Consider the following 22,581-nt stretch of genomic DNA (forward strand, 5'->3'; position numbering starts at 1 on the left):
TTCAGATTCAAAGAATTTATTTCTCCTCCTCACCAATAATTCACTTTCATATCCCTAAAGTTGCTTGTTTAGCTCTTTATTTCAAGAAAAGGGGAAATTTTCATTAGCAAATGTGAATAATACCCAAATAAAATCACAAAATTGTGTTAATTTTATGATTAAAGCATGTCATTCATTAACATTTGTGAGAGCTGACCAAGTAATACTAACCAAAAGGATTTTACTTCAAGTCAGCTGGAAGTGAATGAATTTCAACACCTTCCACACACTCAGAAGCATGATTAAGTAGGTCCAAGGAAAGAACTTGACCCTGCTAAGTGCCAGCTAATGCAGTCACTGCCTGGTTTCTAAAGAACAACAAGCTCAAAATCAAGGGTTATTCTATGAGGGACAGGGAAAAGAATATGACATGATAGGACACCAACTACAAAAGTGGGCTCCTGGTGGAGCTGAGCCAGTACCAGGACCAGCACTTCCAGGTGAGGAAAACCGGGCCATGAGGCGGGCAGGCTCTGGGCCAGAATGCTGAGGAATGGGTGATAATGAAGAATAAGAAAAATTACTGAAGAAAAGCTGTACATGTTGGAAATCTTTCCTTTTACACAACTGAAGAACAAATTTATGAACTTTTCAGCAAAAGTGGTGACATAAAGAAGATCATTATGGGTCTGGATAAAGTAAAAAAAACAGCATGTGGATTCTGTTTTGAGGAATATTATTCTAGAGCAGATGCAGAAAATGCCATGCAGTATATAAATGGAACACATCTGGATGACCGGATCATTTGCACAGACTGGGATGCAGGCTTTAAGGAGGGCAAGCAGTATGGACGTGGGCGATCAGGGGGCCAGGTTCAAGATGAGTATCGACAAGACTATGATGCTGGGAGAGGTGGCTATGGAAAACTGGCACAAAAGCAGTGAGAGGAGAGAGACCCATCAGTGCAAAACTCCCTCCACTGGCCTGTTGAGTTTGCTGAAGAACATTACCCACAGTCTGATCAGTGTCTACTGAGCTGCAAGCCTTTACATGGTTTCTCCTGACAATTATTAAAGGACAGACAGAATACAAAAGAATGCCTTTAATTCTAATCTTAGAATACTGGCCATGTGTCAAGTTACCAGATGATTTTCAGTTACCAGGTCTAAAATTGTGTTCTCTGGGGCTGGGGATGTGGCTCAGTGGTACAGCGCCTGCTTCACATGTTCAAAGCCCTGGTTAGATCCCCAGAACCCTCCCAAACAACACAAAGTGTTCCTTAGCAACAGGTTTGATCTATAATGTTGATTATTCCGTCAGCCAAAAATGCCACACTTTTTAAAGGAAATGGAAAAATGTAATAATTTGTTTTACCATGTTTGTATCTTAAGTAGGTTCATGATCTACACTGGGGCCTGGAATGAATATTTTTTAAAATTTAAGTTTGCACAAGATAAAGTTTAATAAATGGAATTCTGCTATGTGGTATAGCTTTGTTTTAAATTAGAACAGGTGTTTGACAACTGAATATGTTTTTTATGTTGAATTCTAATCTTTAAAGGGTCAAGGGAGCTTCCTAACTAGTTGATATAGAAGTAAGTAAACCTGAGATGGTCCCAGGGACATGTCCCACTTTCATTCCTTACACAGCACAAAAGTAGGTGCAGGGTTTGAAGAATTATATACATTTTTCAAAAGATGTTTTACCTGAAGCCAACAACAACAACAAAGCAAGGGTTTGCAATACAGAAAACCTCACATATTCTAGTGGGTGGGGGAAGACACTATTAGTAGGAAATGGAATGAAATATCAGGAGACATGTGTTAAAGGATTGCCTTGACATGATGAAGTTTGCTGTAAAGGCCATCAGATTTATTCTTTCCGTTTTAAATGTAGTCCCGGGAATAGAATGGGTTCTTTTTTAAAAGAGCTTGATGACAGAGAATGCTTCACAAAAACAGAGAAAGGTTTCCTAAAGAAAGTGTCTATTTCAGCTACTTCTCAAACTGAAGTCTTTTTTATTTTTCCCAAATTGTGCTTACTACGGTTCAAGCCAGGGGAGTCTAGAGAATTTGTTTTGCATTTGTAAGGCAAGAGGTGATTTCTAATATTATATGTGAGTACAATTTTCCATGGTATGTAAAAAATGTAAATTTTTTTTCAGAGTATCTTCCAGTAGTTTGTGAAAGTTGGGGCTGAATGTGAACAGCTTTCACGTTACAATAAACGTGGGTTTTCTCATTAAATTCTAAACTGTTTTAATTTTTTAAAGAGCTATAACAGTTGTTAAGTGCTTAGGAAGAAACCATTTGCAAACAATCAGGACACATTATTCATTTTTAGAATTTGTTTTTACAATGTAGTTTGAACTAATATATTTTGTATTCTTGTGTGGTGAAAAAACTCAGATTCTACAGGCCTTAAAACCAAAGACTGTGATTCTTATTTGAATTGTGTCTTCTATAACAGATTTCAATAAAGCTGGACCAACTTACCAAAAAGAAAAAAAAAAAAAAAAAAGCGGGCTCCCTCTATGTGAGTCAAAAAGGCTGACAAAATGGAAATGGGGATCAATTTGCAATGTGACCTCTTTACATGGACCTCAACTCTCAACACATTTTTCCAGATGGAACCAAGGGAAAAGATTGACAGTGGAGTTAAAAGTCAATGAAAGGAGAGCCAGGCATGATGGCACACACCTGTAATCCCAGCCACTCAGGAGGCTAAGGGGAGGGTCACAAGAGCATGACCAGCCTGGGCAATTTAGTGAAGACGTGTTTCAAAAATAAAATAAACACAAGTAAAAGTGAAAAAACAAAGAAAGGAGGTAGATGTGGTAGCACATGCCTGTCATCCCAGCTACTTGGGAGACTGAGGAAGGTAGTCCCCACAGCCCTAGGCTCCAGGTGCTGGGATGGCCTCTGGCGACCCAGGGTCCAAGCCTATCCCTGTTCCAGGTCAGCCAGGTTTTAGGCTGATCCCCGTGGACCCTGCCATCATGCGTATCTGCCCACTGTGACTCCAGCAGCAAGGCACGTGTGGACTCTCCAGCTAGCCTCAATCTTTGGATCGACTGACCAGTGAAGGGCTTTCATGACAAAGCCAGTCTGCAAAGCCTGAGGTGGTATTTGCATCTTTAACTGCACGTACACGGTGCAAGGCCACAAGGATCACTATCAGAAAAACATGACACCACCAAAGGAACAAAAAGAGAGCACAGTAACTGCCCCAAAATAAATGGGAATCTAAGAACTGCCTGGTGAGGCACTCAGAATATCACCTTAAAGAAACCTGGCAAGATAAAAGAGAGCATGGACAGACAACTAAATGAATCAAGAAAATAAACCAGCAGAATGAGAGATTCTAGAGAGACTATAAAAAATAAGCAGAGATTCTGGACTTCAAGAATTAAATTTAAAAAATTTCACAGTGAGCTTCTATAGCAGACTTGATCAAGCAGAAGAAAGAAATCAGTGAACTCAAAGGTGATTTGAAATTACCCTGTTGGAGGAATAAGGAGGAGTAAGAATGAAAAAGAGTATAAGAAAGCATAACAGGACTTATGTAATACCATCAAGTGAAACAATATGCATATTACAGAAAGGATAAGGATAAGAGAGAAAAGGGCAGGGCAGCCAAGCTCATTTAAAGGAATGACGACTGACTTAGCCAGGCACAGTAGCACACAACTGTGATCCTAGTGACTCAGGAGGCTGAGGCAGGAGGAACTCAAGTTTGGTCCAACTTGGTCAGGCCCTAAGCAACTTAAGCAAGACCCTGTCTCAAAATAAAACAAAAAGGGCTGGGGATGTAGCTCAGTGGTTAAGTGCCCCTAAGTTCAACCTCTGGTATCAAAAAGAAAAAAAGAAAAAGAAACATACTAGAAAGGAAAATGAACATCTAGATCAGTAAAGCTTAAAGAACCTTAATAGACTAAAAATAAAAGATTCCCATGGAGATAAACTGCAATCAAAGAAACACACACTCAAAATAAATAAATAAAGATACATTTCGATCAAATTCTAAAAAGTGAAAGTGAAGAATTTTGAAAGTGGAAAGGGACAAGTAGCTGCATAGTATATACAAGGGAACTATGAAAAACTACCAATGGTTTTCTCAGCAGTGACCTTGCAAAAGAGAGGAAGATGGTATACTTAAAGTGCTAAAAGAAAAATCCCTGCCAACCAAGAACACTATGCCCAGAAAAGTTGTCCTGCAGAAATGAAGACTAGACTTTCCCAAACAAAAGCAGAGGGAATTCACCACTACTAAACATGTTCCGAGAAACAATAACATGAGTTCTTTGAATTGAAAGGATGCTAAGTAACAGGTGTATGAGAGTATAAAACTCACTGTGTAAAAGTAGGAATATAGTCAAATGTGGAATGCTCTACTACTAAAATAGCAGAGTGTAAATCACACTTTTATCTCTAGCATGAAAGTCAACAAGCAAAGCTTATAAAGCAACTATATGACAATGAAGGGCTGGGGATATAGCACGGCTGGTAGAGTGCTTGCCTTGCAAGCACAAGGCCCTGGGTTAAATCCCCAGCACTCCAAAAAACAACTATATGTCAATGAATTCACAACATAAAAGATGTAAACTATGACATCAAAATATCAGGAAAAAGGTTAAAATGGAGTTATTGTGTACAGTTGAAGTTAAATTTTTATCAGCTTAAAACAAAGCTAAGTCTGTTTTATGTAAACCCCATAATAACCACAAAGGAAAAAACCTGTAGTGGATTTGTAGAAGATACAGGAATCAAAGTATACTAGAAAAAAAAATCAACAAATCACAAAGGAAGAGGGCTAGAAGAATGTAACAAAATAAGAACAATTAGTAAAATGGCAATAGTAAGTCTTTATCTTACCTATCAACATCAATCAAATGATAGAGTAGCTAAAACTAGGGAACCAATCTAGATGCCCTTCAACCAAATAGATAAGGAAAATGTGGTACATATATACAATGGACTATTACTCAGCCTGAAAGAAGAATGAAATCATGACATTTGCAAGTAAATGGATAGAACTAGAGAACATCATCCTAAGTGAAATAAGCCAATCCCAAATGTTTTCTCTGATACGCAGATGCAGATCCATAGTAAGGGGTAAGTAAGGAAGAATGAGGAACTTTGGAGTAAGCAGAGGGGAGTGAGGGGAAGGGTAGCGGGTGGGAACGGGAAGGACATTAGAATGAGACAGACATTATCACCCTACATACATGCATGAAAAAAAATTTTTTAAATAAAAAAAGAACAACAACAAAAAGATATAGAGTAGATAAATGAATAAAACCAAACACAAACTATATGCTGCCTATAACAGACTGACTTTAGTTTGTTTTATGGGAGTACTTGGAATTGTTCCGAGGGGCACCACTGTTGGGAGAAATCCCAGTTCTTGGCTCGCAGCAGTTAAGTCTCAAGTGCGTAGACTTGCAGAGAGGAGCATTCTGCTCTGAACGCTTAAGAAAGTAAACAACTGCCCCAAATGGACCTGTGTTACCAAGAGAACCTGTACAGGGGCCTAGTGGTCTGATCCCCCGTGGCACATTGTGATTGGGCTAAAAGTTTATAAAATGTATGGTTTTTCCTGCAATAAACAGGTTTGCAGGCTGCTCACCACAAGCCTGCTCCTACCCAGCTCCCAGAGTCTAGGTCCTGAGTCCACGGGCTTTTACGTGCGCCTGAGCTAGCCTGGCACCCCTACATTCCACTGAGTCACATAAGTCAAAGACTGGAATTGTAGCTCAGTGATACAGCATTTGCCTAGCATGTACAGGGCTCTAGGTTCAATTCCCAATACCTAAATAAGTACCTAAATACCTTTATAAATAAATAAATGACAAACTAACTAAATTAAAAGACATGGAAAAAGATAGTTCATACAAACTGTAACCAAAAAGAACAGGAGTAGGGGAATTACACTTGGACAACATAGGCTTTGAGTCAAATGCTAAAGGATATAACAATTGTAAATATATAGCACCCACATCAAAGCACCTAAAATAAAGCAAACTGAAAGGAGAAACAGATGTAATACAACAGTAGAAGACTTAAACACCCACTTGCAAAAATGGCTAGATGGTCCAGATGGAGTATCAATAAGGAAACCACAGACTTGAGTAACACTAAAAACTAAATGGTCCTAAAAAACACACATAGAAAATCCAATCTACAGCAATAGAATACACATTCTTGTCAAGCATAAAGAGAATATTCTCCAGAATAGATCATAAATTAGTTACAAAACTAGTCTTAATAAGTTTAAAAGGCTGAAATTCATACCAATTATTTTAAAAATTTACTTCTGACCATGATGGTGTGAAACTAGAAAGCAATAACAAGAAGAAAATTGGAAAATTCACAAATATCCACAAATTAAACTCCTGAAAAACCAATGAGTCAAAAAACAAAAGAAACAAAAGAAATCTTGAGAGAAAATGGAAACAACATATCCATTTTACTTAAGAGATGTAGCAAAAACAGTTTCAAGAAGGAATTTTACAGTGATAAATGTCTACTAAGAAAAAAGAAAGATCTCAAGTGAACACGTAAACTTTACACCTCAAGAACCAGAAAAAAGAAGAAATCAACCAAAAGTTAGCCCAAGGAAGGAAATAATGATCAGATAAGTAAATGAAATACGGGCTAGAAAACGATACAATAGATCAGTGAAGACTTGGGTTTTTTGTTTTTTGTTTTTTTTTTTTTAAGAAGTAAAATTAACAAACCATTATAGATTAAAGAAAAAAAAGAGAAGACTCAAAAGTTATAAATGAAAGAGAAAACAAAATAACACAGAAATACAAAGGATCAAAAGAGACCACTATGAATAATTTTATTCTCCAACAAATTAGATAACCTGGAATGCATGAATTCCGGAACACACAACCTACCAAGACTGAATCACAAAGAAACAAACTCTGCCAGGCACAATGGTGCATGCCTGCCATCCCAGCTATTTAGGAGGCTGAGGCAGGAAGATTCAGAGTTCAAGGCCAGCCTGGGCAAAAGAGCAAGACTGTATCTCAAAAAGAAGGAAGGAAGAAATGGAAACTCTAAAAGACCAGTACCAAGTAAGAAGAATGAATCAGTAATCAAAATTTCTCAAAACAGAAAATCCCAGGGCATGATGGGCTTCAGTGGTGAATTCTACTAAATATTTAAGGACAAATTAACACAGATCCTCAAATTCCTTCAAAACACAGAAGAGGAGGGAACACATCCAACCTCATTTTCCAAGACTTGCATTACAATGATATCAAGGCCAGGCTAGAGGACAAGAAGAAATATTACAAGTCAATATTTCTGATAAATACAGACACAAAAAGTTCTCAACAAAATGCTGGGTAAGCATCCCTAATCAAAAATCTGACATGTTCCAAAATCCAAAATTTGTTGAGTGCTAAGTGACCAAAAAGTTCTATATTTTGGAGCATTTTTGATATAGGAGTTATGGTTTAAGGATACTAAACCAATTAAGTCTATGCAAATATTTCAAAATCTGAAAAAAATCCCAATCCTAAAACACTGCATACACTGGTATACTGCATGCCTATAATCCCAGTGACATGGGAGGTTGAGGCAGGAGGATCTCAAGTTCAAAGATCAGCCTTAGCAACTTAGTAAGGCACTGAGCAACTCAACAAGACTGTCCCAAAAAATAAAACAGGCTGGGAATGTGACTCAGTGGCAGAGCACTTACCTACCATGTGTGAGGCCCTGGGTTCAATCCCCAGCACCACAACAAAATAAGTAAAACAGAATAACAAGGATTGGGATCACACACTGTGGTAAAGCACCCCTAGGTTCAATCTCTAGTACTAAAAAAGAAAAAATTAAAACAGACCTACTATGTGCTTCAACAATCCTACTTCCAGGAACACAGCCAGAGGAATAGAAATCAGTCTCTAGAAAATATCTGCACTACTATGTTTACTGTAATACTATTCACAATATCCAAATACAGAATTACCTTTAGGGACATCAGTGGACGCATACAGAAAGAAAACGTGTACACATACTCAGAGAAGAATATTACTCAAGTTTTTAAAAAGGCTGATCCTGGAGGATAGTAAGCTTAGTGAATACACCAGGCATCGAAAGACGACTCCTACAGCACTCATGGAATCTAGAATGCAGAATGGTTTCCACAGGCTGGCAGGGGGTTGGGGAGAGTTGATTAAAGATAATTTTAGTTTCACAGGATGAATGAGTTCTAGAGATGTGATGTACAGTTTGGTGACTATAGTTAGTAACACTGTAATGCGGACTCAAGATTTATTATGGGCGGATCTTAAATGTTCAATACTATTTTTGAAGCAAATAATTTTTGTTTAAGTTTGAAAATCTTCATTCTTCCCCCCCACCCCTTGGACTAGGGATTTAACATCTAAATTCCTAGTCTTTTTATTTATTTATTTATTTTTGAGACAGGTTCTCAAAAATAAAGTTGCTGAGGGCCTCACTAATTTGCTAAGGCTGCCTAAAACTCAGTGATTCTCCTGCCTCAGCCTCCCAAGTCACTGGGATTACAGGTTGTGCCACTGTGCCCCCGCTCAAAGATCTTCACCTCCTTGTGCATTTTTAACTGTGTGACACCTGGCAGTAAACAAACTGCACTAGCCAACAAAGATAATGGCCCAAACTGGAAATGCTGAAGTCAACCAGTTCCCTGCAGGTTTCAATTTCTTTCTCCCATTTATTCACATGCACTGTACAAAATGAAGTAGGGTCTCCCCAGTGCTCATCAAATTATAACATTATTTTTCTTAAATAAGAAAACACTGTGGAAATGAAAACACAACAGACAGAAAAAGCCCACCGCTACATTCTTAAATAGATGTGCTGGGTTATACGCCTGAGTCACACGAACTATCATCCCTGGTTCAATATCTTCTAATTTACCCCAACTATTAGAGGGATAGTAATATATTTTAGACCAAAAGATTCTTGGCATCTTTGTACAACTGCTCAAGAGAGCGATAAATTAGGTCACTTAACATACCATACATAAGAAAGTAATCAGTATATGAACTACTATAGAGCAAAAGGAATCATTTTAGAGCTGTTTGAATAGAAAAAAGGAATTACAAGCTGGACATGGCAGTGCACGCGTGATCCCAGCTACTTGGAAGCCTAAGGCAGGAAGATCACAAGTTCAAGACCAGCCTGGGCAACTTAGTGAGGCTCTTGTTTCAAAATGAAAAACTGAAAAGGGCTGAGGATACAGGTCAGTGGTAAGCCTGCCTGGGTTCAATCCCTCAATCCTCAGTACCAAAAAAAAGATTAAGATAAAAGCAATTATATATCCAGGTCAGTATAGTCACTTAATCCCCAAACTAAATAAACCATCCAAACAAAATCTTCCCACTTCAAAACAGAGGTAGGAGGGTCAGTTTCGGACGCCTCCAAACATTTAATACCTGGTTCAGAGAAAGTGTCACTAATATCATCATCTTTGTCATCTTCGTAGTCCTCTTCCTCCTCTTCCTCCTCCTCATTTTCAGAGAGTTCGTGCTCACTGCCGAACCCTTCGTCATGGTCCTCATCGTCGACGTCCTCCTCATCATCCTCCTCTTCTTCAGGACTGCATTTGGTGGGCTGTTCTCCCAAGTTGTCAGAGACAAAAAGAGAGTAATTGTGCTCCTCTTTTTTCTGGGATGAATCTGAGACCGACGTGCTGGCAGAAAGGCTACTACTCTCTCCTGTGGCAACTGACCCAGGACCTTCCTGGGGCAGGGGACTGAGTAGTAGTTCCTGGGTCTCTCTGAAGGGCAAGGTGGGAGTGGCATGGCCCTGGAGAGGTTCCACCCCCTTCTTCTCCGGTCTCTTTGCCACGGCCCCACAGTAGCACGTGTTCTCTTTGGCGGCATCCGTGTGCGCCTGGCTGAGCAAGGGCCGGCCCTGTTGCACAGGACTGATCTTTACCTTGGCCTTTTTTACATAGTCTTTGCATTCAACATGAAAGTTCACCTTTTCGTTATGACACATGTTGGTCTTCACCATGATTTGTGTGCTTGAAGTGGGTTTACTTGCTTTTTGGACACAGTCTGACAAAGGAACCTCAGCCTGAAGAGTCTTTGAAGAACACACAGGGGCAGCTGCTCTGCTTGTGATCTTTTTACCAGGGAATGAAGAGGGTAAGGGATTTTGTTTGACACTGAAAAGTGAATCAGGATAATAAAGGGAATCAGAAACAGACTGAGAGTCCTCACTATTAAGCTGGGCCAGAGTTGGAGTTTTACTTATGACCTCTTCATCTTGGTATGGGCTAGAGAAGTCATCAAGACCCAAGTAATCCACTTCTTTTGTTCCCCAGATGTCGCAGCTGGTTAGTTTGGTGTACTTGGTTAAGTCTTCACAGTATGTATCCCACTGCTCCCAGTTCGAGGTTAAAGCACCCTCATTATCCAGAACATCTGTGAAGGACTCCAGATTTTCAATGTCCTTGCAGTCCTCCAAAGAAAGTAAGTTGTCTCTAGGATTCTGTTGATAATTCATCTCTCTATCCTAAGAAAGGTTTAAAAAAAGAAGTCACACACCATATTTTCAGAAGAAAATAATCACTTCCACTCCCACTTGCATATCTCATTAATGGATGACCACTCTACCTCTGGTCTGTTTTAAGATGGCTATTAACAGGACACTGAACCACTCCACATACATCATCATTTCACTGGGCAAGGAAAAAAAAGAGGGAAAACATGTTCCTCAGGAGATTTAGGCATGGTCCAAACACCAAGGGCTCTGGAGCTTTACTATGAACTCTTCCTGAAATGAGTTTACATTTCCTGATCTTGGGATTTGGAGGGTCTCTTTAGCTTCAATTAAAAAGCAAATAATGAAGACCTTACCTTCATTACAGAAGAATATGTGTTCCTAAGTAGGAATTTAAATATAGAGGCAAACAGCACGCCAGAGAAAGCCGGAACTCAGACACAGAATGTAAAATCTTTTGCAAGACAGTGTAACAATTTCTGGATAGGGAAGTAAAATATTCCTAAAGCATTTTAGAGATGTGATTTTAAAAGTAACACTTTGTAGCCATTGAAAAGAATGAAGGTTAGCCCTACAGAAGACATTCCACCATATATTTCTATTAAAAAAGCAAGTAAGAGAACGCTGCATCTATAAATATGTCATCCAGTTAAGAAACACACCTGTATATTTATATGTGCACAGGAAAAACTCGGTTAGCAGTAGTTATGTTTTGAGAAAAGGTCTGGAGTTAGAGGCTCAGTAAAGAAATGAGGAAGTTTTCAGTTTCTACTGTGTTCTAAGTTTTTAATTTATTTGGTCATCTGGGTTGTTCTGTTTTAGCCTGTGTATCTGTGTTTTAACAGCTTCATAGAAGTATAGTTTAGACACCATAAAACTCAACTTTATTAAGTTGTATGATTCAATGATTTTTCAGTAAATTTACATTTTGTGCACTCAGTTTTCCAGTTTTATATACTTTCATGGTTACTTATATCATATGTATTAAAATTATTTTTTAAAAGATGTTCTTAAGAATTCTAACTACCTCATAAAGGAATATTCAGGTCTTACTTAGAATTGCCACTTCTGCCTCACTTTCTCTCTTTTACTACACAACTTGCTCAATGCGTCATCCTTTAATTTTCTAAAAAAAACAAAACAAAAAACCCTAAATAGGTATATTTCTAAAAATAAAGACAAAAATGAAGACAGCTTCTAGACGAGGGATGTAGCTCGGTGGTAGCGCTTGTCTGCATACACGGGGCCCGGGGTTGATCCCCAGCACCTCGAAACAGACAATGAACAAGCCAGATTCTTATTCTCCTTATGAAAAACTGAACTTGAAGATACTTAGATAACCTTTTCTTTTACTATTTTCAATGGGTTCCTATAACCCATTGAATCAAATATCATAAGAGTCAAACATCACAATCTTTTTTTCTTCTCAGGCATTTATAGATTAAGAAAACTCTACTACGACTTTTACCACAAATACCAAAGCTGAAATCAAGAAAATATTGCTTACCAGTTCATACATGAAATCTGGATCAGAACTGTTTGCTAAGAGATCTGTGCTCATCAGAGTCTGCTCTGAAAAGGCGTGGCTTCGAAAGGCATCCCCAAAAGGTGGGTCCATTCCGCTGACACTAGGCTACAACACAGTGATTTAGTTTTAGAAAGCTAAACAGTACTTCAAGACCAATTTATTACACATGAGCCCCACTCCAAGTAATTTATTTTCAGAAAATAATTCTGTATTTTTTTCTACTATGTAGAAACATTTAAGAACTTTAACTAGCATTTAACTGTGGCATTACGTGAGGAAAATACTTAAAAAAGAGTAGCAATTGCTAATATCTAACCCATAAAAATTAAAGTTTATTTAGCCACCAGAGTCAGTGCACAGCACTTAATGAACACTTTTATTTAGCTATATAACATTTCTTCAAATCCTTCTCTAAACTAGAGACTCCTAGCAGCCCTACTCTACACTCCTGAGTGAGTTTAGTGTCTTATTTCCCAGAACGAACTGAAAGACAATTGGACATCTTTAGTCCAACAAACAGGAACAATAAAATAGCCCCCAAATCTCCTGGCTGTGACCAGAAACTTGGGCATGACCTCTGTAGCTTTCATCTTGATCCCTGAAAAGTACACTTCATTCTATAATAAACAAGGGAAAAAAAGACTCAGCACTCAAAGTTAATACCCCTTCTGGTTTTCTCTCTATTACCTTTTTACCTTTCAACATCTATCCAAAATTACTTCAAAGCCAAAGCTCACACTTGTAAAGCAGCTCAAATAACAAAAAGGACTCATTCTGAAATCTAATTCTGATGAAGAAGAAAATGAAAATGTTTCTCTTTACCTTTTTTGTTTTTCTTCTGCAAATTTCTGCAAAAGTTTTTAAAATGCTTTTAGTCTACTGGCTTAGGCTTCCATCCAATACCCTCTGCCTACCACAACTGGCCATTCACATACTCTCTCCGTTTTTCTTCCTTGATGCTCCCCATCCCATTCTTTCTTTCCCTCACTTTCCCGAGCCCTTCCAGACCTGTAGGAACTTACTTCCTCAAAAAATCTACCTTGGGTAAAAGTTGTATAGTCCTAAATTCAAGAAGTCAATAACAGCAAACTAAATCTTGTCTGGGCAAAAATCCTAAAACCAACATGCAGTCTGTATGGCACAGGGCTGGTGGGGAGGTGGCCCTCCGGCCTTTTTAATATCATCTAGCAAGTTCTCTCCTTTGCCCTGGCTGGAAGTCACTGATTCCCTTTGTTTACGGAATACTTCTGTACAGACCTACAGAAAGCTACCTAAGACTCTCTGCCCACTCATTAGTCCTTGGTTTCTCCCCAGCACTAAAACAAACAGGGAGTGCAGGAGCAAACTACTAAAAGGGAAGGATTTTGGAAAAGAATTGAGACTAACAGGACTCCACTTATTTTTTCAGCGATTGCCTTAAATCTGAACTGACAAATATAAAGTAGTTGCCATAATCTAAATCATTCTTAGGCACATTTTTCAAGAGGTGTGTGTGTGCATGCACACATGTGAGACACAGAAGGGGTGGGAAAAGGTTGAGATCACTCACTCTTTGCTCTTAACTGCTTCTCAACCGTCATAAATGAATATAGGAGTTGGGAATCAGAAGAAACCAAGGAGATAGCAAAGGGACTGCTGTAGCAGATTCGTTCTCAGGGACATGGTTTAGCCCCCCCATAAAATTTTCAGATCCCACTTCCCACCTACGTATTCTCCATGCTTCCTGTGACAAGCCCTCTGAAGTTCAAAGCTATGGCTGGGAGAAAACAAAAGGCAACAGAAAGAGGACAGGGTTCCCGACAAGCGGAAATCAGCACTAACAGCAACAGGTCAAACTGTGTTAAGACTCAACTTACAAAATCCAGGTACTGACTTTCTACAGGAAGGAAACATAGAACGTGGCACCTATTCCATGTGATTTACCTGAGGCATTTCCAAGCCCAGATCCTGAGAGTCCAATTCCAAACTTCTTTTTTTTCTCGTCTGTAAATTCCTTTCCAGCTTTACTTTTTATTCCAAAATCAAAGATGATTTTCACAATAAATAGCGGGTTTTCTCAGAATGCCTTCAACTCAATTGCTTGGATCACTGTTTTAATAATTCTGTGCGATTCTGTCAAACAACACAAAGTAACTTCACTGAGCTCCATTGAAAACAAGTTGACCTTTCAAAAACAATATTAACAAAGAATACTTTAAATGAGGAAGTCTTCTCCTTATCATCAAAAATTCAGTCATGTCTTTGTACCAACTATCCTGAAATTCACCATTCCTTCCCTTGTTTGTAAAAATAGGGTTGATCAATAACCTACTGGTAACATTTAAAAATAACCCACTGTGATAAAAATGAATGTATCCTCATCTTTCCTGCGATTAGAAGAAATATGCTTAAAGGTATATCAAGCTCTCATTCACTTGAGAGGAAACATACCTCATTTAATTTCATCTATTGTATAATCATCACTACTAAATTCTGTCTTGTATCTCTCATAAATCTACAAGGAGAGTAATGAGTCCACAATAGCAATGAAATTTAACATATGTGCTACATTAAATAAATAAAATCACATGTGTGATGGTATACACCAACATTATTCTTTGAGTCACAAGTAAAAATGGGCTTGAGAAAAAGAACTACTCTGGCAGGTTTTTTTAAAACGGTTAAGTTGAGGCAGGATGGGAATGGGGACTCTGCCCAGTGGTTCCAAGAGTTAAGTTAAACAATGATTGCAAATCATCTGGCACAGGGTCTTAAAGGTGGAGACTAATAGGTCAGTTCCCTGTGCCTACTTGTGAAGACCTCAATCAGGAAAAAGTAAAACAACTATACCTATACTTCATCTTCTTGTCCTAAATCAATGGTTCTCATAAGTGCAATCACAGGAATACCATAATCTACCTGTAAATTTGTCAGAAATGCAAAATCTTGGACCCAAGCCCCACCACTAAAACAGAAGCCTTGGAGTGGGGCTTAGGAGCACTTTATCAATAAGTCTCCCAGAAGACTCAGACCCCCCAAGATTGGAGAACTGCTGCTTACCCTTGCTCTCACTCACTCTAGATGCAGTGTCATTTCTTAAATTGACATAAAGAGCCAATTTAAACTGATATGCCCTCTATAATTCATACATTCTCTGAGCTAAGGTGGTACATTATTTCAATTTCAAAGGCCTCTTACTGAACAAATAAGTTGAGAAAGGACTAAATAACTAGTCTATTTAATCAGGTTAATAAATTGGCTACAATTCCTTGTATCTCTGTTGGGCTCTCCTCTCATGGATGTCATTCCAGTTCACTGGTCTAACCTAGGAAGCACTGTCAAATACTCAGCCTGGAACTATAGAGTTAAGCTGTGCTTTCCAGTTCAGTGAAATAGTCCACAGAATGAACCCTGCTCCTGCCAAGGACAAGTTCTTGGTCAAATGACTTCATGCCTTGGTCTTATTACTAGTATGTAGTCATAGTCAAAACTCTTCCCCTGATTCCTGTGAGAAACAAGGTTAGTCATCTGTTCTAGACCTATTACGAAGGACCCAGGAAGGCAGTGAATTCAAGTCATGCATTCATCAAAATGAGCTAGTATAATCCTGGTCTCAAGTCTGGATCTGGAAGAAAAGTCTGGTATCCTCTGAAACCTGAAAACTCACCCTTACTAGTAACAGACTCAGGCAGCGGTTGAGGCCTAGTCAACCCATACTTACTGGCTTCTACTAAAGATCCACTTGCCAAGAGCCTGGTGTATCAGAAGCACTGGATAGAAGAGAGCTAAGTGTCAGTCACAGGTCCCACTTACGAGCTACACAACACCAGGTGAGAAGTTTTTTAAGGCTTAATTTTCTCATTTCTAGACATAAATAAATAAACAAAACAAAACAACACACTACAATCCTCTCCTGGCTACTAGGTTTTCTAAGCCATGAAACTTCCATGCAAATGCAAGAATTTCTTTGAAATTTTACTTTAAAACATCAAAACCAAATTTTGCTTAATGTAGTTAGCAAAAAAGGAGCATGTGTTTGGCCAATAAGAAATCTGGTTCATCCCCAACTCTCCAGTACCAGAGACTGAATCCAGGGGACTCTACCACTGAGCTACACCCCCAGCATTGTTTTGTTATTTTGAGACAAGGTCTCACTGAGTTGCTGAGGCTGACCTTGAACTTGTGCTCATCCTGTCCCCACCTCCAAATAGTTTTTCTTTTTTTCTTTCTTTCTTTATTCCCCCCCCCAATACTAGTGATTGAAACCAGGAATTTGCACTCGCTAGGCAACCACTCTTACTCCGCAGCCTTTTTTATATTTTTATTTTTAGACAGGGCTTTCCTAAATCACTGAGGCTGGTGTCAAACTTACGATTCTCCTACTTCAGTCTCTCACCTCATGGGAATTACAGGCATGCATTGCCACGTCAGGCTCCTGGTTCCACTTGTGATCTCATGATTAAAACCAGTCATATGAATTAAAATGTGTTATTTATGCCTTAGCTCACAAATCTAAGTTATTCTCCTTTATGTAACAGGGATGCTATAATTATTAACAGGGATGTAATAATTAATGAGATTATTAGATTAGGAAGTAACAATAATATAAATTTGGAAAGATGATTATCACCAATAGGTATATTTTGTCAATGCTTTCTTTGTCCTGTGAAGTCCAGCTCAGAAACTCAATATTTGTGACAAATGTTGGCAACAACAGTGAGTGCTTTAAAGGCATGGTTTCCAAAGAGCAGGTATCCATCAAGTGAAGGGTTAAGCTCATTCAGCTGGTTGTTGAAGGTCCTGATAGTTGCTTCTCCCAGTCTCTCAAATAGCAGGAAACAGAGCAGGTGGGGCACACCTGTGAATCCCACCTGTAATCCCGCAGCTCAGGAAGCTGAGGTCAGGAGGATCCCAAATTCAAAGCCAGCATCAACAACTTACCAAGGCCCTAAGTAACTTAGAGAGAACCTGTCTCAAAATAAAAAGGGCTGGGGATGTGGCCCAGTGGTTAAGTGCCCCTGGATTTAGCCCCCAGTACTCCCCCAAAAGTAAATAAATAAATATCAAACAGCAGGAAACAGGATGGGGGAAGTGCCAGCTCTACTCCAAGCAGTGCAGCCCCTTGTGGATAGTAAGTCCAGCTCTGGGTGGTTGTTCACAACAAACTATCCTACGTTCAACCTTTTGGACGTGTTTCCCAGAAATTCCGAGTACTGTTCTAAACGTGAACTGTGAAACGACTGTGAAGAACAAAATTCCCCACCTGGAAGTGGAAGCAAAAATAAAGAAAGGATTCTACAGCAACTACCATTACATACCATCCTCCATAATGAAACGTTGCTCCAAAACTGTATCCTATACCAGGGAGACACGCACAGGGGGCAGTAATGCTCAGATGGCAGAGTAACACTGAGGAGGAAGGTGGACACTTGCTTTTCAGGATGGCGTCACACTCTGTTACTCTCAAGGATATCCATATTTCACTCAGAGCTTTGATATTAAAATACACTGAAAGCAATGGTCTAATTTCCCAAAGTGTGACTAAGGACTATCTGTCCCAAGGAAGGTTAAATGACTGGCTACCTCTCCTGCAGGACTTCTTGGACAGGAATGGCACATCACAACAGGGGGCGAGAGCAGACTTGACCGTGATTCCCGCCCTCCCTGAAGAGGAGTGCTTCTTGCAGAAACACAAACTAGCAAACAAGGGAGGAGCTTAATTCTCCCAGGTGCCACTTCCTTTTATCACAGCACTGGCTCACCAGTTTTGTGGGTTTCTCAAGGAAGAGAGAACTGTGGTTCATCAGAAATAATATTTACCATTCAAAAATATTCAACGCTATCTTCTAAGCACAGGAAAACAATTCTGAAACAGAGAACTACCTCTTTGAACCAATGAGGAGAAGAAAATGATTAAATCTTGAGCAGCAATGGTACCACTTAAAGACAACGATCATCTCAATTTCTTCCACAGCCCTTTCTACCAGGTTTTGCACTGGGTTTTTTGGTTCCTGAGGCTTAGTGTCTGTCAGGTGAGGCAACAGTAGAGTAAAACAACAGGTAGTCAAAGGACTTATCCCTAAGGACTTGCAATTCTAAAAGCCAAATACAAAAGGTGATATGTATCCGGCAACTCCTAAACTGTGCCCCTTCTCAATGTGAGGGTCTCAGCTGATCCCTGAACCCATATATTTTTAAAAAGGTAACATCAAGAAACACAAACCTCTTTATTAATGAAACATCTTTTGAATAAGCAGATACTGTATAAATGGCCAGAATCCCACACCTCCCCTTTTATATGGCACTAGCTTAGGCCACTGACACCTTTTAATACCTTGAAGGAAATGGCCCATCATGATGGAAAGTTGCCCTACTGAGTCATCCAAAACTGATCAGAGTAGATGTTAAAAATTTTTTGACACACCCATTAGGATGGCTATTAACCATGAAAGTAACGCATGTTGTTAAGGATCTAGAGAAATCAGAATGGCCAGTGGGAATGAAAGTGGTGCAGCTTGGTGGGAAATAGTTCAGTAGTTCCTCAAAAAGTCAAACACAGAATTGTACATGCCTAGAAGTGAAAGCAGGCACCCGGCAGATATGTGCACAACTCGAGGTCACAGCAACACCATTCACAAGTAAAAGATATGGACAAACTCAAGGGCCCAACAGATGAGGGACAAACCAACCATAGTATATAGAAACAATGAATTACTCAGCCATAAAAAGGAATAAAATTCTTTTTTTAGATGAATGTATTAGGGCTGAGCTAGTTCAACCTCACTAAACACACTGAAATCATATGTAACTTTATTTTTGTGTGGCACTGGGGATCAAACCCAGAACCTTATGCACACTGGGGAAGCACTCTACCACTGAGCTATATCCCCAGCCCCAGGAATGAACTTCTGATACATCCTACAACAGGAATGAACCTTGAAAACATTATGTTAAGTGACACAAAAGGACAAATACTGAATGATTCCATTTCCAGGAAGTATCTAGAAAAGGCAAATTCATAAAGATAGAAAGTAGATTACCAAGGGCTAAAAGAGTTGTTATTTAATGGGTCCAGAGCTTCTGTTTGGGATGATAAAAATGTTCTGGAAACAGGTATGAGGATAGTGACATGCTATTGTCAATGTAGTTAAATATCACTGAAATGGTTAAAATTATAAATTTATATTTTATCACAATGAAATGTTTTTCCAATTTTTTAAGGTTAAGAACTACCATTATATATACACTGTTATATAATTCATATACCATGGTTCATTTTGATCTTTCCTAAGCTTTGCTAGACATGCTCAACATTTTTTTTGTGTTGTCAGAGATCCTGGTCTTCTCTTCACTGCTTATAAACTGTACCAGATCCACAATTCTAAGAGGTGGGGAACTGTCCCAAGCCCTAATTTAAACCATTTCTCTTGAGGCTTAAAGAAGGAAAGGAAGAGATTGAAGGAATAAAGGGAAGGGAAGGGAGACAGAAAGGGGAAGAGAGGAAGAGGACAGAGGCAGAAGACCAAGTCGCTCACTGATCTGCTAATTGAAAGGTATACCCGTATGGAACTTCCCCATGGTAAGAAAGAAAGCATTTGACTTTGTCCAAGCACTTGAGCAAACCAGGACCCATCTGCCCCATCATCAATCCACCTGCTGTGCTTTACAGGTCCCACATAACAATTCTTTTCCTTTTGAAAACTACTCTAGAGGCAACGCAGTGGTATGCCTGTAATCCCACAGAGTTGAGAGGCTGAGGTGAGAGCACCTAAGTTCAAGGACAGCTTTAGCAATGCAGTGAGACCTTGTCTCAAAAAATAAAATAGGGGCTGCAAGAGAGAAGCATCAGATTACATATAGGGGGAGACCAATTCAGATAGCAGCCGACTTCTCAACCCAGACTCTAAAAGCTAGAAGGGCCTGGAACAACATATTTCAAGCTCTGAAAGAACATGGTTGCCAACCAAGAATCCTATACCCAGCAAAACTAAACTTCAGATTTGAAGATAAATTAAAATCCTTCCATGATAAACAAAAGTTAAAAGAATTTACAAATAGCCTGTGCTACAGAATGTTCTCGACAAAATATTCCATGAGGAGAAAATGAAAAACAACAATGGAGGTCAGCAAAGGGAGGAACTACCTTAGAGAAAAACCACTCAAAGGAGAAACCAAGCCAAGTTAAAAAACCAAAAATAAGCCAAATGACTGGGAATACAAATCATATCTCAATAATAACCCTGAAAGTTAATGGCCTAAACTCATCAATCAAAAGACATAGACTGGCAGAATGGATTAAAAAGAAAGACCCAACAATATGCTGCCTGCAAGAGACTCATCTCATGGAAAAAGACATCCACAGACTAAAGGTGAAAGGAAGGGGAAAAACCTACCACGCACACAGACTCCGTAAAAAAGCGGGGGTTTCCATCCTTATTTCAGATAAAGTGGACTTCCAGCCAAAGTTAGTCAGAAGGGATAAAAAAGGACATTTCATACTGTTTAAGGGAACCATAAATCAGGAAGACATAATGATAGTAAATATTTATGCCCCAAACAATGGTGCATCCCTGTACATCAAACAAATACTTCTCAATTTCAGGAATCACATAGACCACAACACAATAATTCTGGGTGACTTTAACACACCGTTGTCAACACTAGATAGATCTTTCAAACAAAAACCAACCAAAGAAACCATAGAACTCAGTAACACAATCAATAACCTAGACTTAATAGACATATATAGAATATTCCATCCATCAATGAGCGAATTCACTTTCTTCTCAGCAGCACATGGAACCTTCTCAAAAATAGACCATACGTTGTGCCACAAAGCAGCCCTTAGGAAATGCAAAAAAATAGAGATACTGCCTTGTGTTCTATCAGATCATAATGGACTGAGAGTAGAAATCAATGACAAAATAAAAAACAGAAATTACTCCAACACCTAGAGACTAAATAATATGCTATTGAATGAAACATGGATAACAGAAAACATCAGGGAGGAGATAAAAAAATTCTTAGAGGTCCATGAGAATGACGATATATCAAAATCTCTGGGACACTATGAAAGTGGTACTAAGAGGAAAATTCATTGCATGGAGTGCATTCCAGAAAAGAATTAAAAGTCAACTAAATGACCTAACATTACAGCTCAAAGCCCTAGAAAAAGAACAGAATAACAGCAAAAGTAGTAGAAGATAGGATATAATTAAAATCAGAGCTGAAATCAATGAAATTGAAACAAAAGAAAATTCAAAAAGTTGACAAAACAAAAAGTAAACAAAACAGATAAACCCTTAGCCACACTAACAAAGAGAGAGAAAACTCAAATTACTAAAATTCGTGATGAAAAAGGAAATATCACGACAGACACCACTGAGATACATAACATAATGAAAAGCTACTTTGAAAATCTGTATTCCAACAAAATAGAAACTACCAAAGACATTGACAAACTTCTAGAGACATATGCTCCTCCCAAACTGAACCAGGACATACTCAATTTAAACAGATCAATATCAAGCAATGAAATAGAAGAATCCATTAAAAACCTAGCATCCAAGAAAAGCCCAGGACCAGATGGATTCTCAGCCGAGTTCTACAAGACCTTCAAAGAAGAACTCATTCCAGTACTTCTCAAAGTATTCCAGGAAATAGAAAGGAGGGTACCCTACCAAACTCATTCTATGAAGCTAATATCACCCTCATACCCAAACCAGGAAAAGACACATCAAGGAAAGAAAACTTTAGACCAATATCCTTGATGAATATAGATGCAAAGATCCTTAAGAAAATATTGGCAAACCGTATCCAAAAACAGATTAAGAAAATCGTGCACCACAATCAAGAGGGGTTCATCCCTGGAATGCAAGGATGGTTTAACATCTGTAAATCAATAAACGAAATTCATCATGTCAACAGACTTAAGGATAAGAATCATATGGTTATTTCAATTGACGCAGAAAAAGCGTTTGACAAAATACAACACCCCTTCATGCTCAAAACACTAGAAAAAATAGGGATAGCAAGAACATACCTGAACATTGTAAAGGCTATTTATGCTAAGCCCATGGCCAACATCATTCATAATGGAGAAAAACTGAAAGCATTCCCCTTAAAAATGGGAACAAGACGGGGAAATGTCCTCTTTCACCACTTCTATTCAACATTGTCCTCAAAACTCTAGCCAGAGCAATTAGACAGACTAAAGAAATTAAAGGGACACAAATAGGAAAAGAGGAACTTAAGCTGTCACTATTTGCTGATGACATGATTCTACATTTAGAGGATCCAAAAAGCTCCCCCAGAAAACTGCTAGACAGCAGTTCTCTATAGGCTTCAAAATCTGGACACATGCAAATAAATTCCAAACTAAATGGTTATAACTTAGATCAGGAATTATCAGCCAAAGACCCTCGTTATTTTCCAAATCCTGCTATTGCTATTTTTTAAAGATCTAAGAGTAAAGATCAGAATAAGGAGAGAAAAGACATATCCTTCCCCTCAGGTTAAGTAAAAAAGGTGATTTTCCCAGCCAAAACAGAGAAGTTGTGATCCTCTGCCACATCACCATGAAACCA

The 22,581-nt window shown here is 38.8% G+C and overlaps 2 protein-coding genes across 6 annotated transcripts in view; one reads left to right on the forward strand and one right to left on the reverse strand.

Annotated features, from left to right (window-relative positions):
• The window catches only part of CREBRF (CREB3 regulatory factor), a 50,647-nt gene that overhangs the window by 15,466 nt on the left and 12,600 nt on the right, over window positions 1–22,581 (reverse strand). For 4 of the 5 annotated variants that reach the window (XM_079145600.1, XM_079145602.1, XM_079145603.1 and 1 more), the window contains 3 exons: window positions 13,940–14,128; window positions 11,996–12,121; window positions 9,414–10,500 (listed from right to left, as the gene is read on the reverse strand). In XM_079145600.1, coding sequence (XP_079001726.1) covers window positions 9,414–10,500; window positions 11,996–12,121; window positions 13,940–13,948 — 1,222 coding nt within the window. In that variant the 5' untranslated portion in view covers window positions 13,949–14,128. Of the gene's footprint in view, window positions 1–9,413; window positions 10,501–11,995; window positions 12,122–13,939; window positions 14,129–15,716; window positions 16,520–22,581 lie in introns of those variants that run through there. The other variant, XM_079145604.1, reaches the window with a different exon arrangement.
• Window positions 563–1,925, forward strand: LOC306663950 (nuclear cap-binding protein subunit 2-like). Its single transcript, XM_079144597.1, has one exon. It carries the CDS (start codon window positions 663–665, stop codon window positions 921–923), a length of 261 nt encoding a protein of 86 aa, XP_079000723.1. The 5' UTR covers window positions 563–662; the 3' UTR covers window positions 924–1,925.

Source organism: Sciurus vulgaris (assembly GCF_902686455.1).
Source record: "Sciurus vulgaris genome assembly, chromosome: 6".
Taxonomy (NCBI): Eukaryota; Metazoa; Chordata; class Mammalia; order Rodentia; family Sciuridae; genus Sciurus; species Sciurus vulgaris.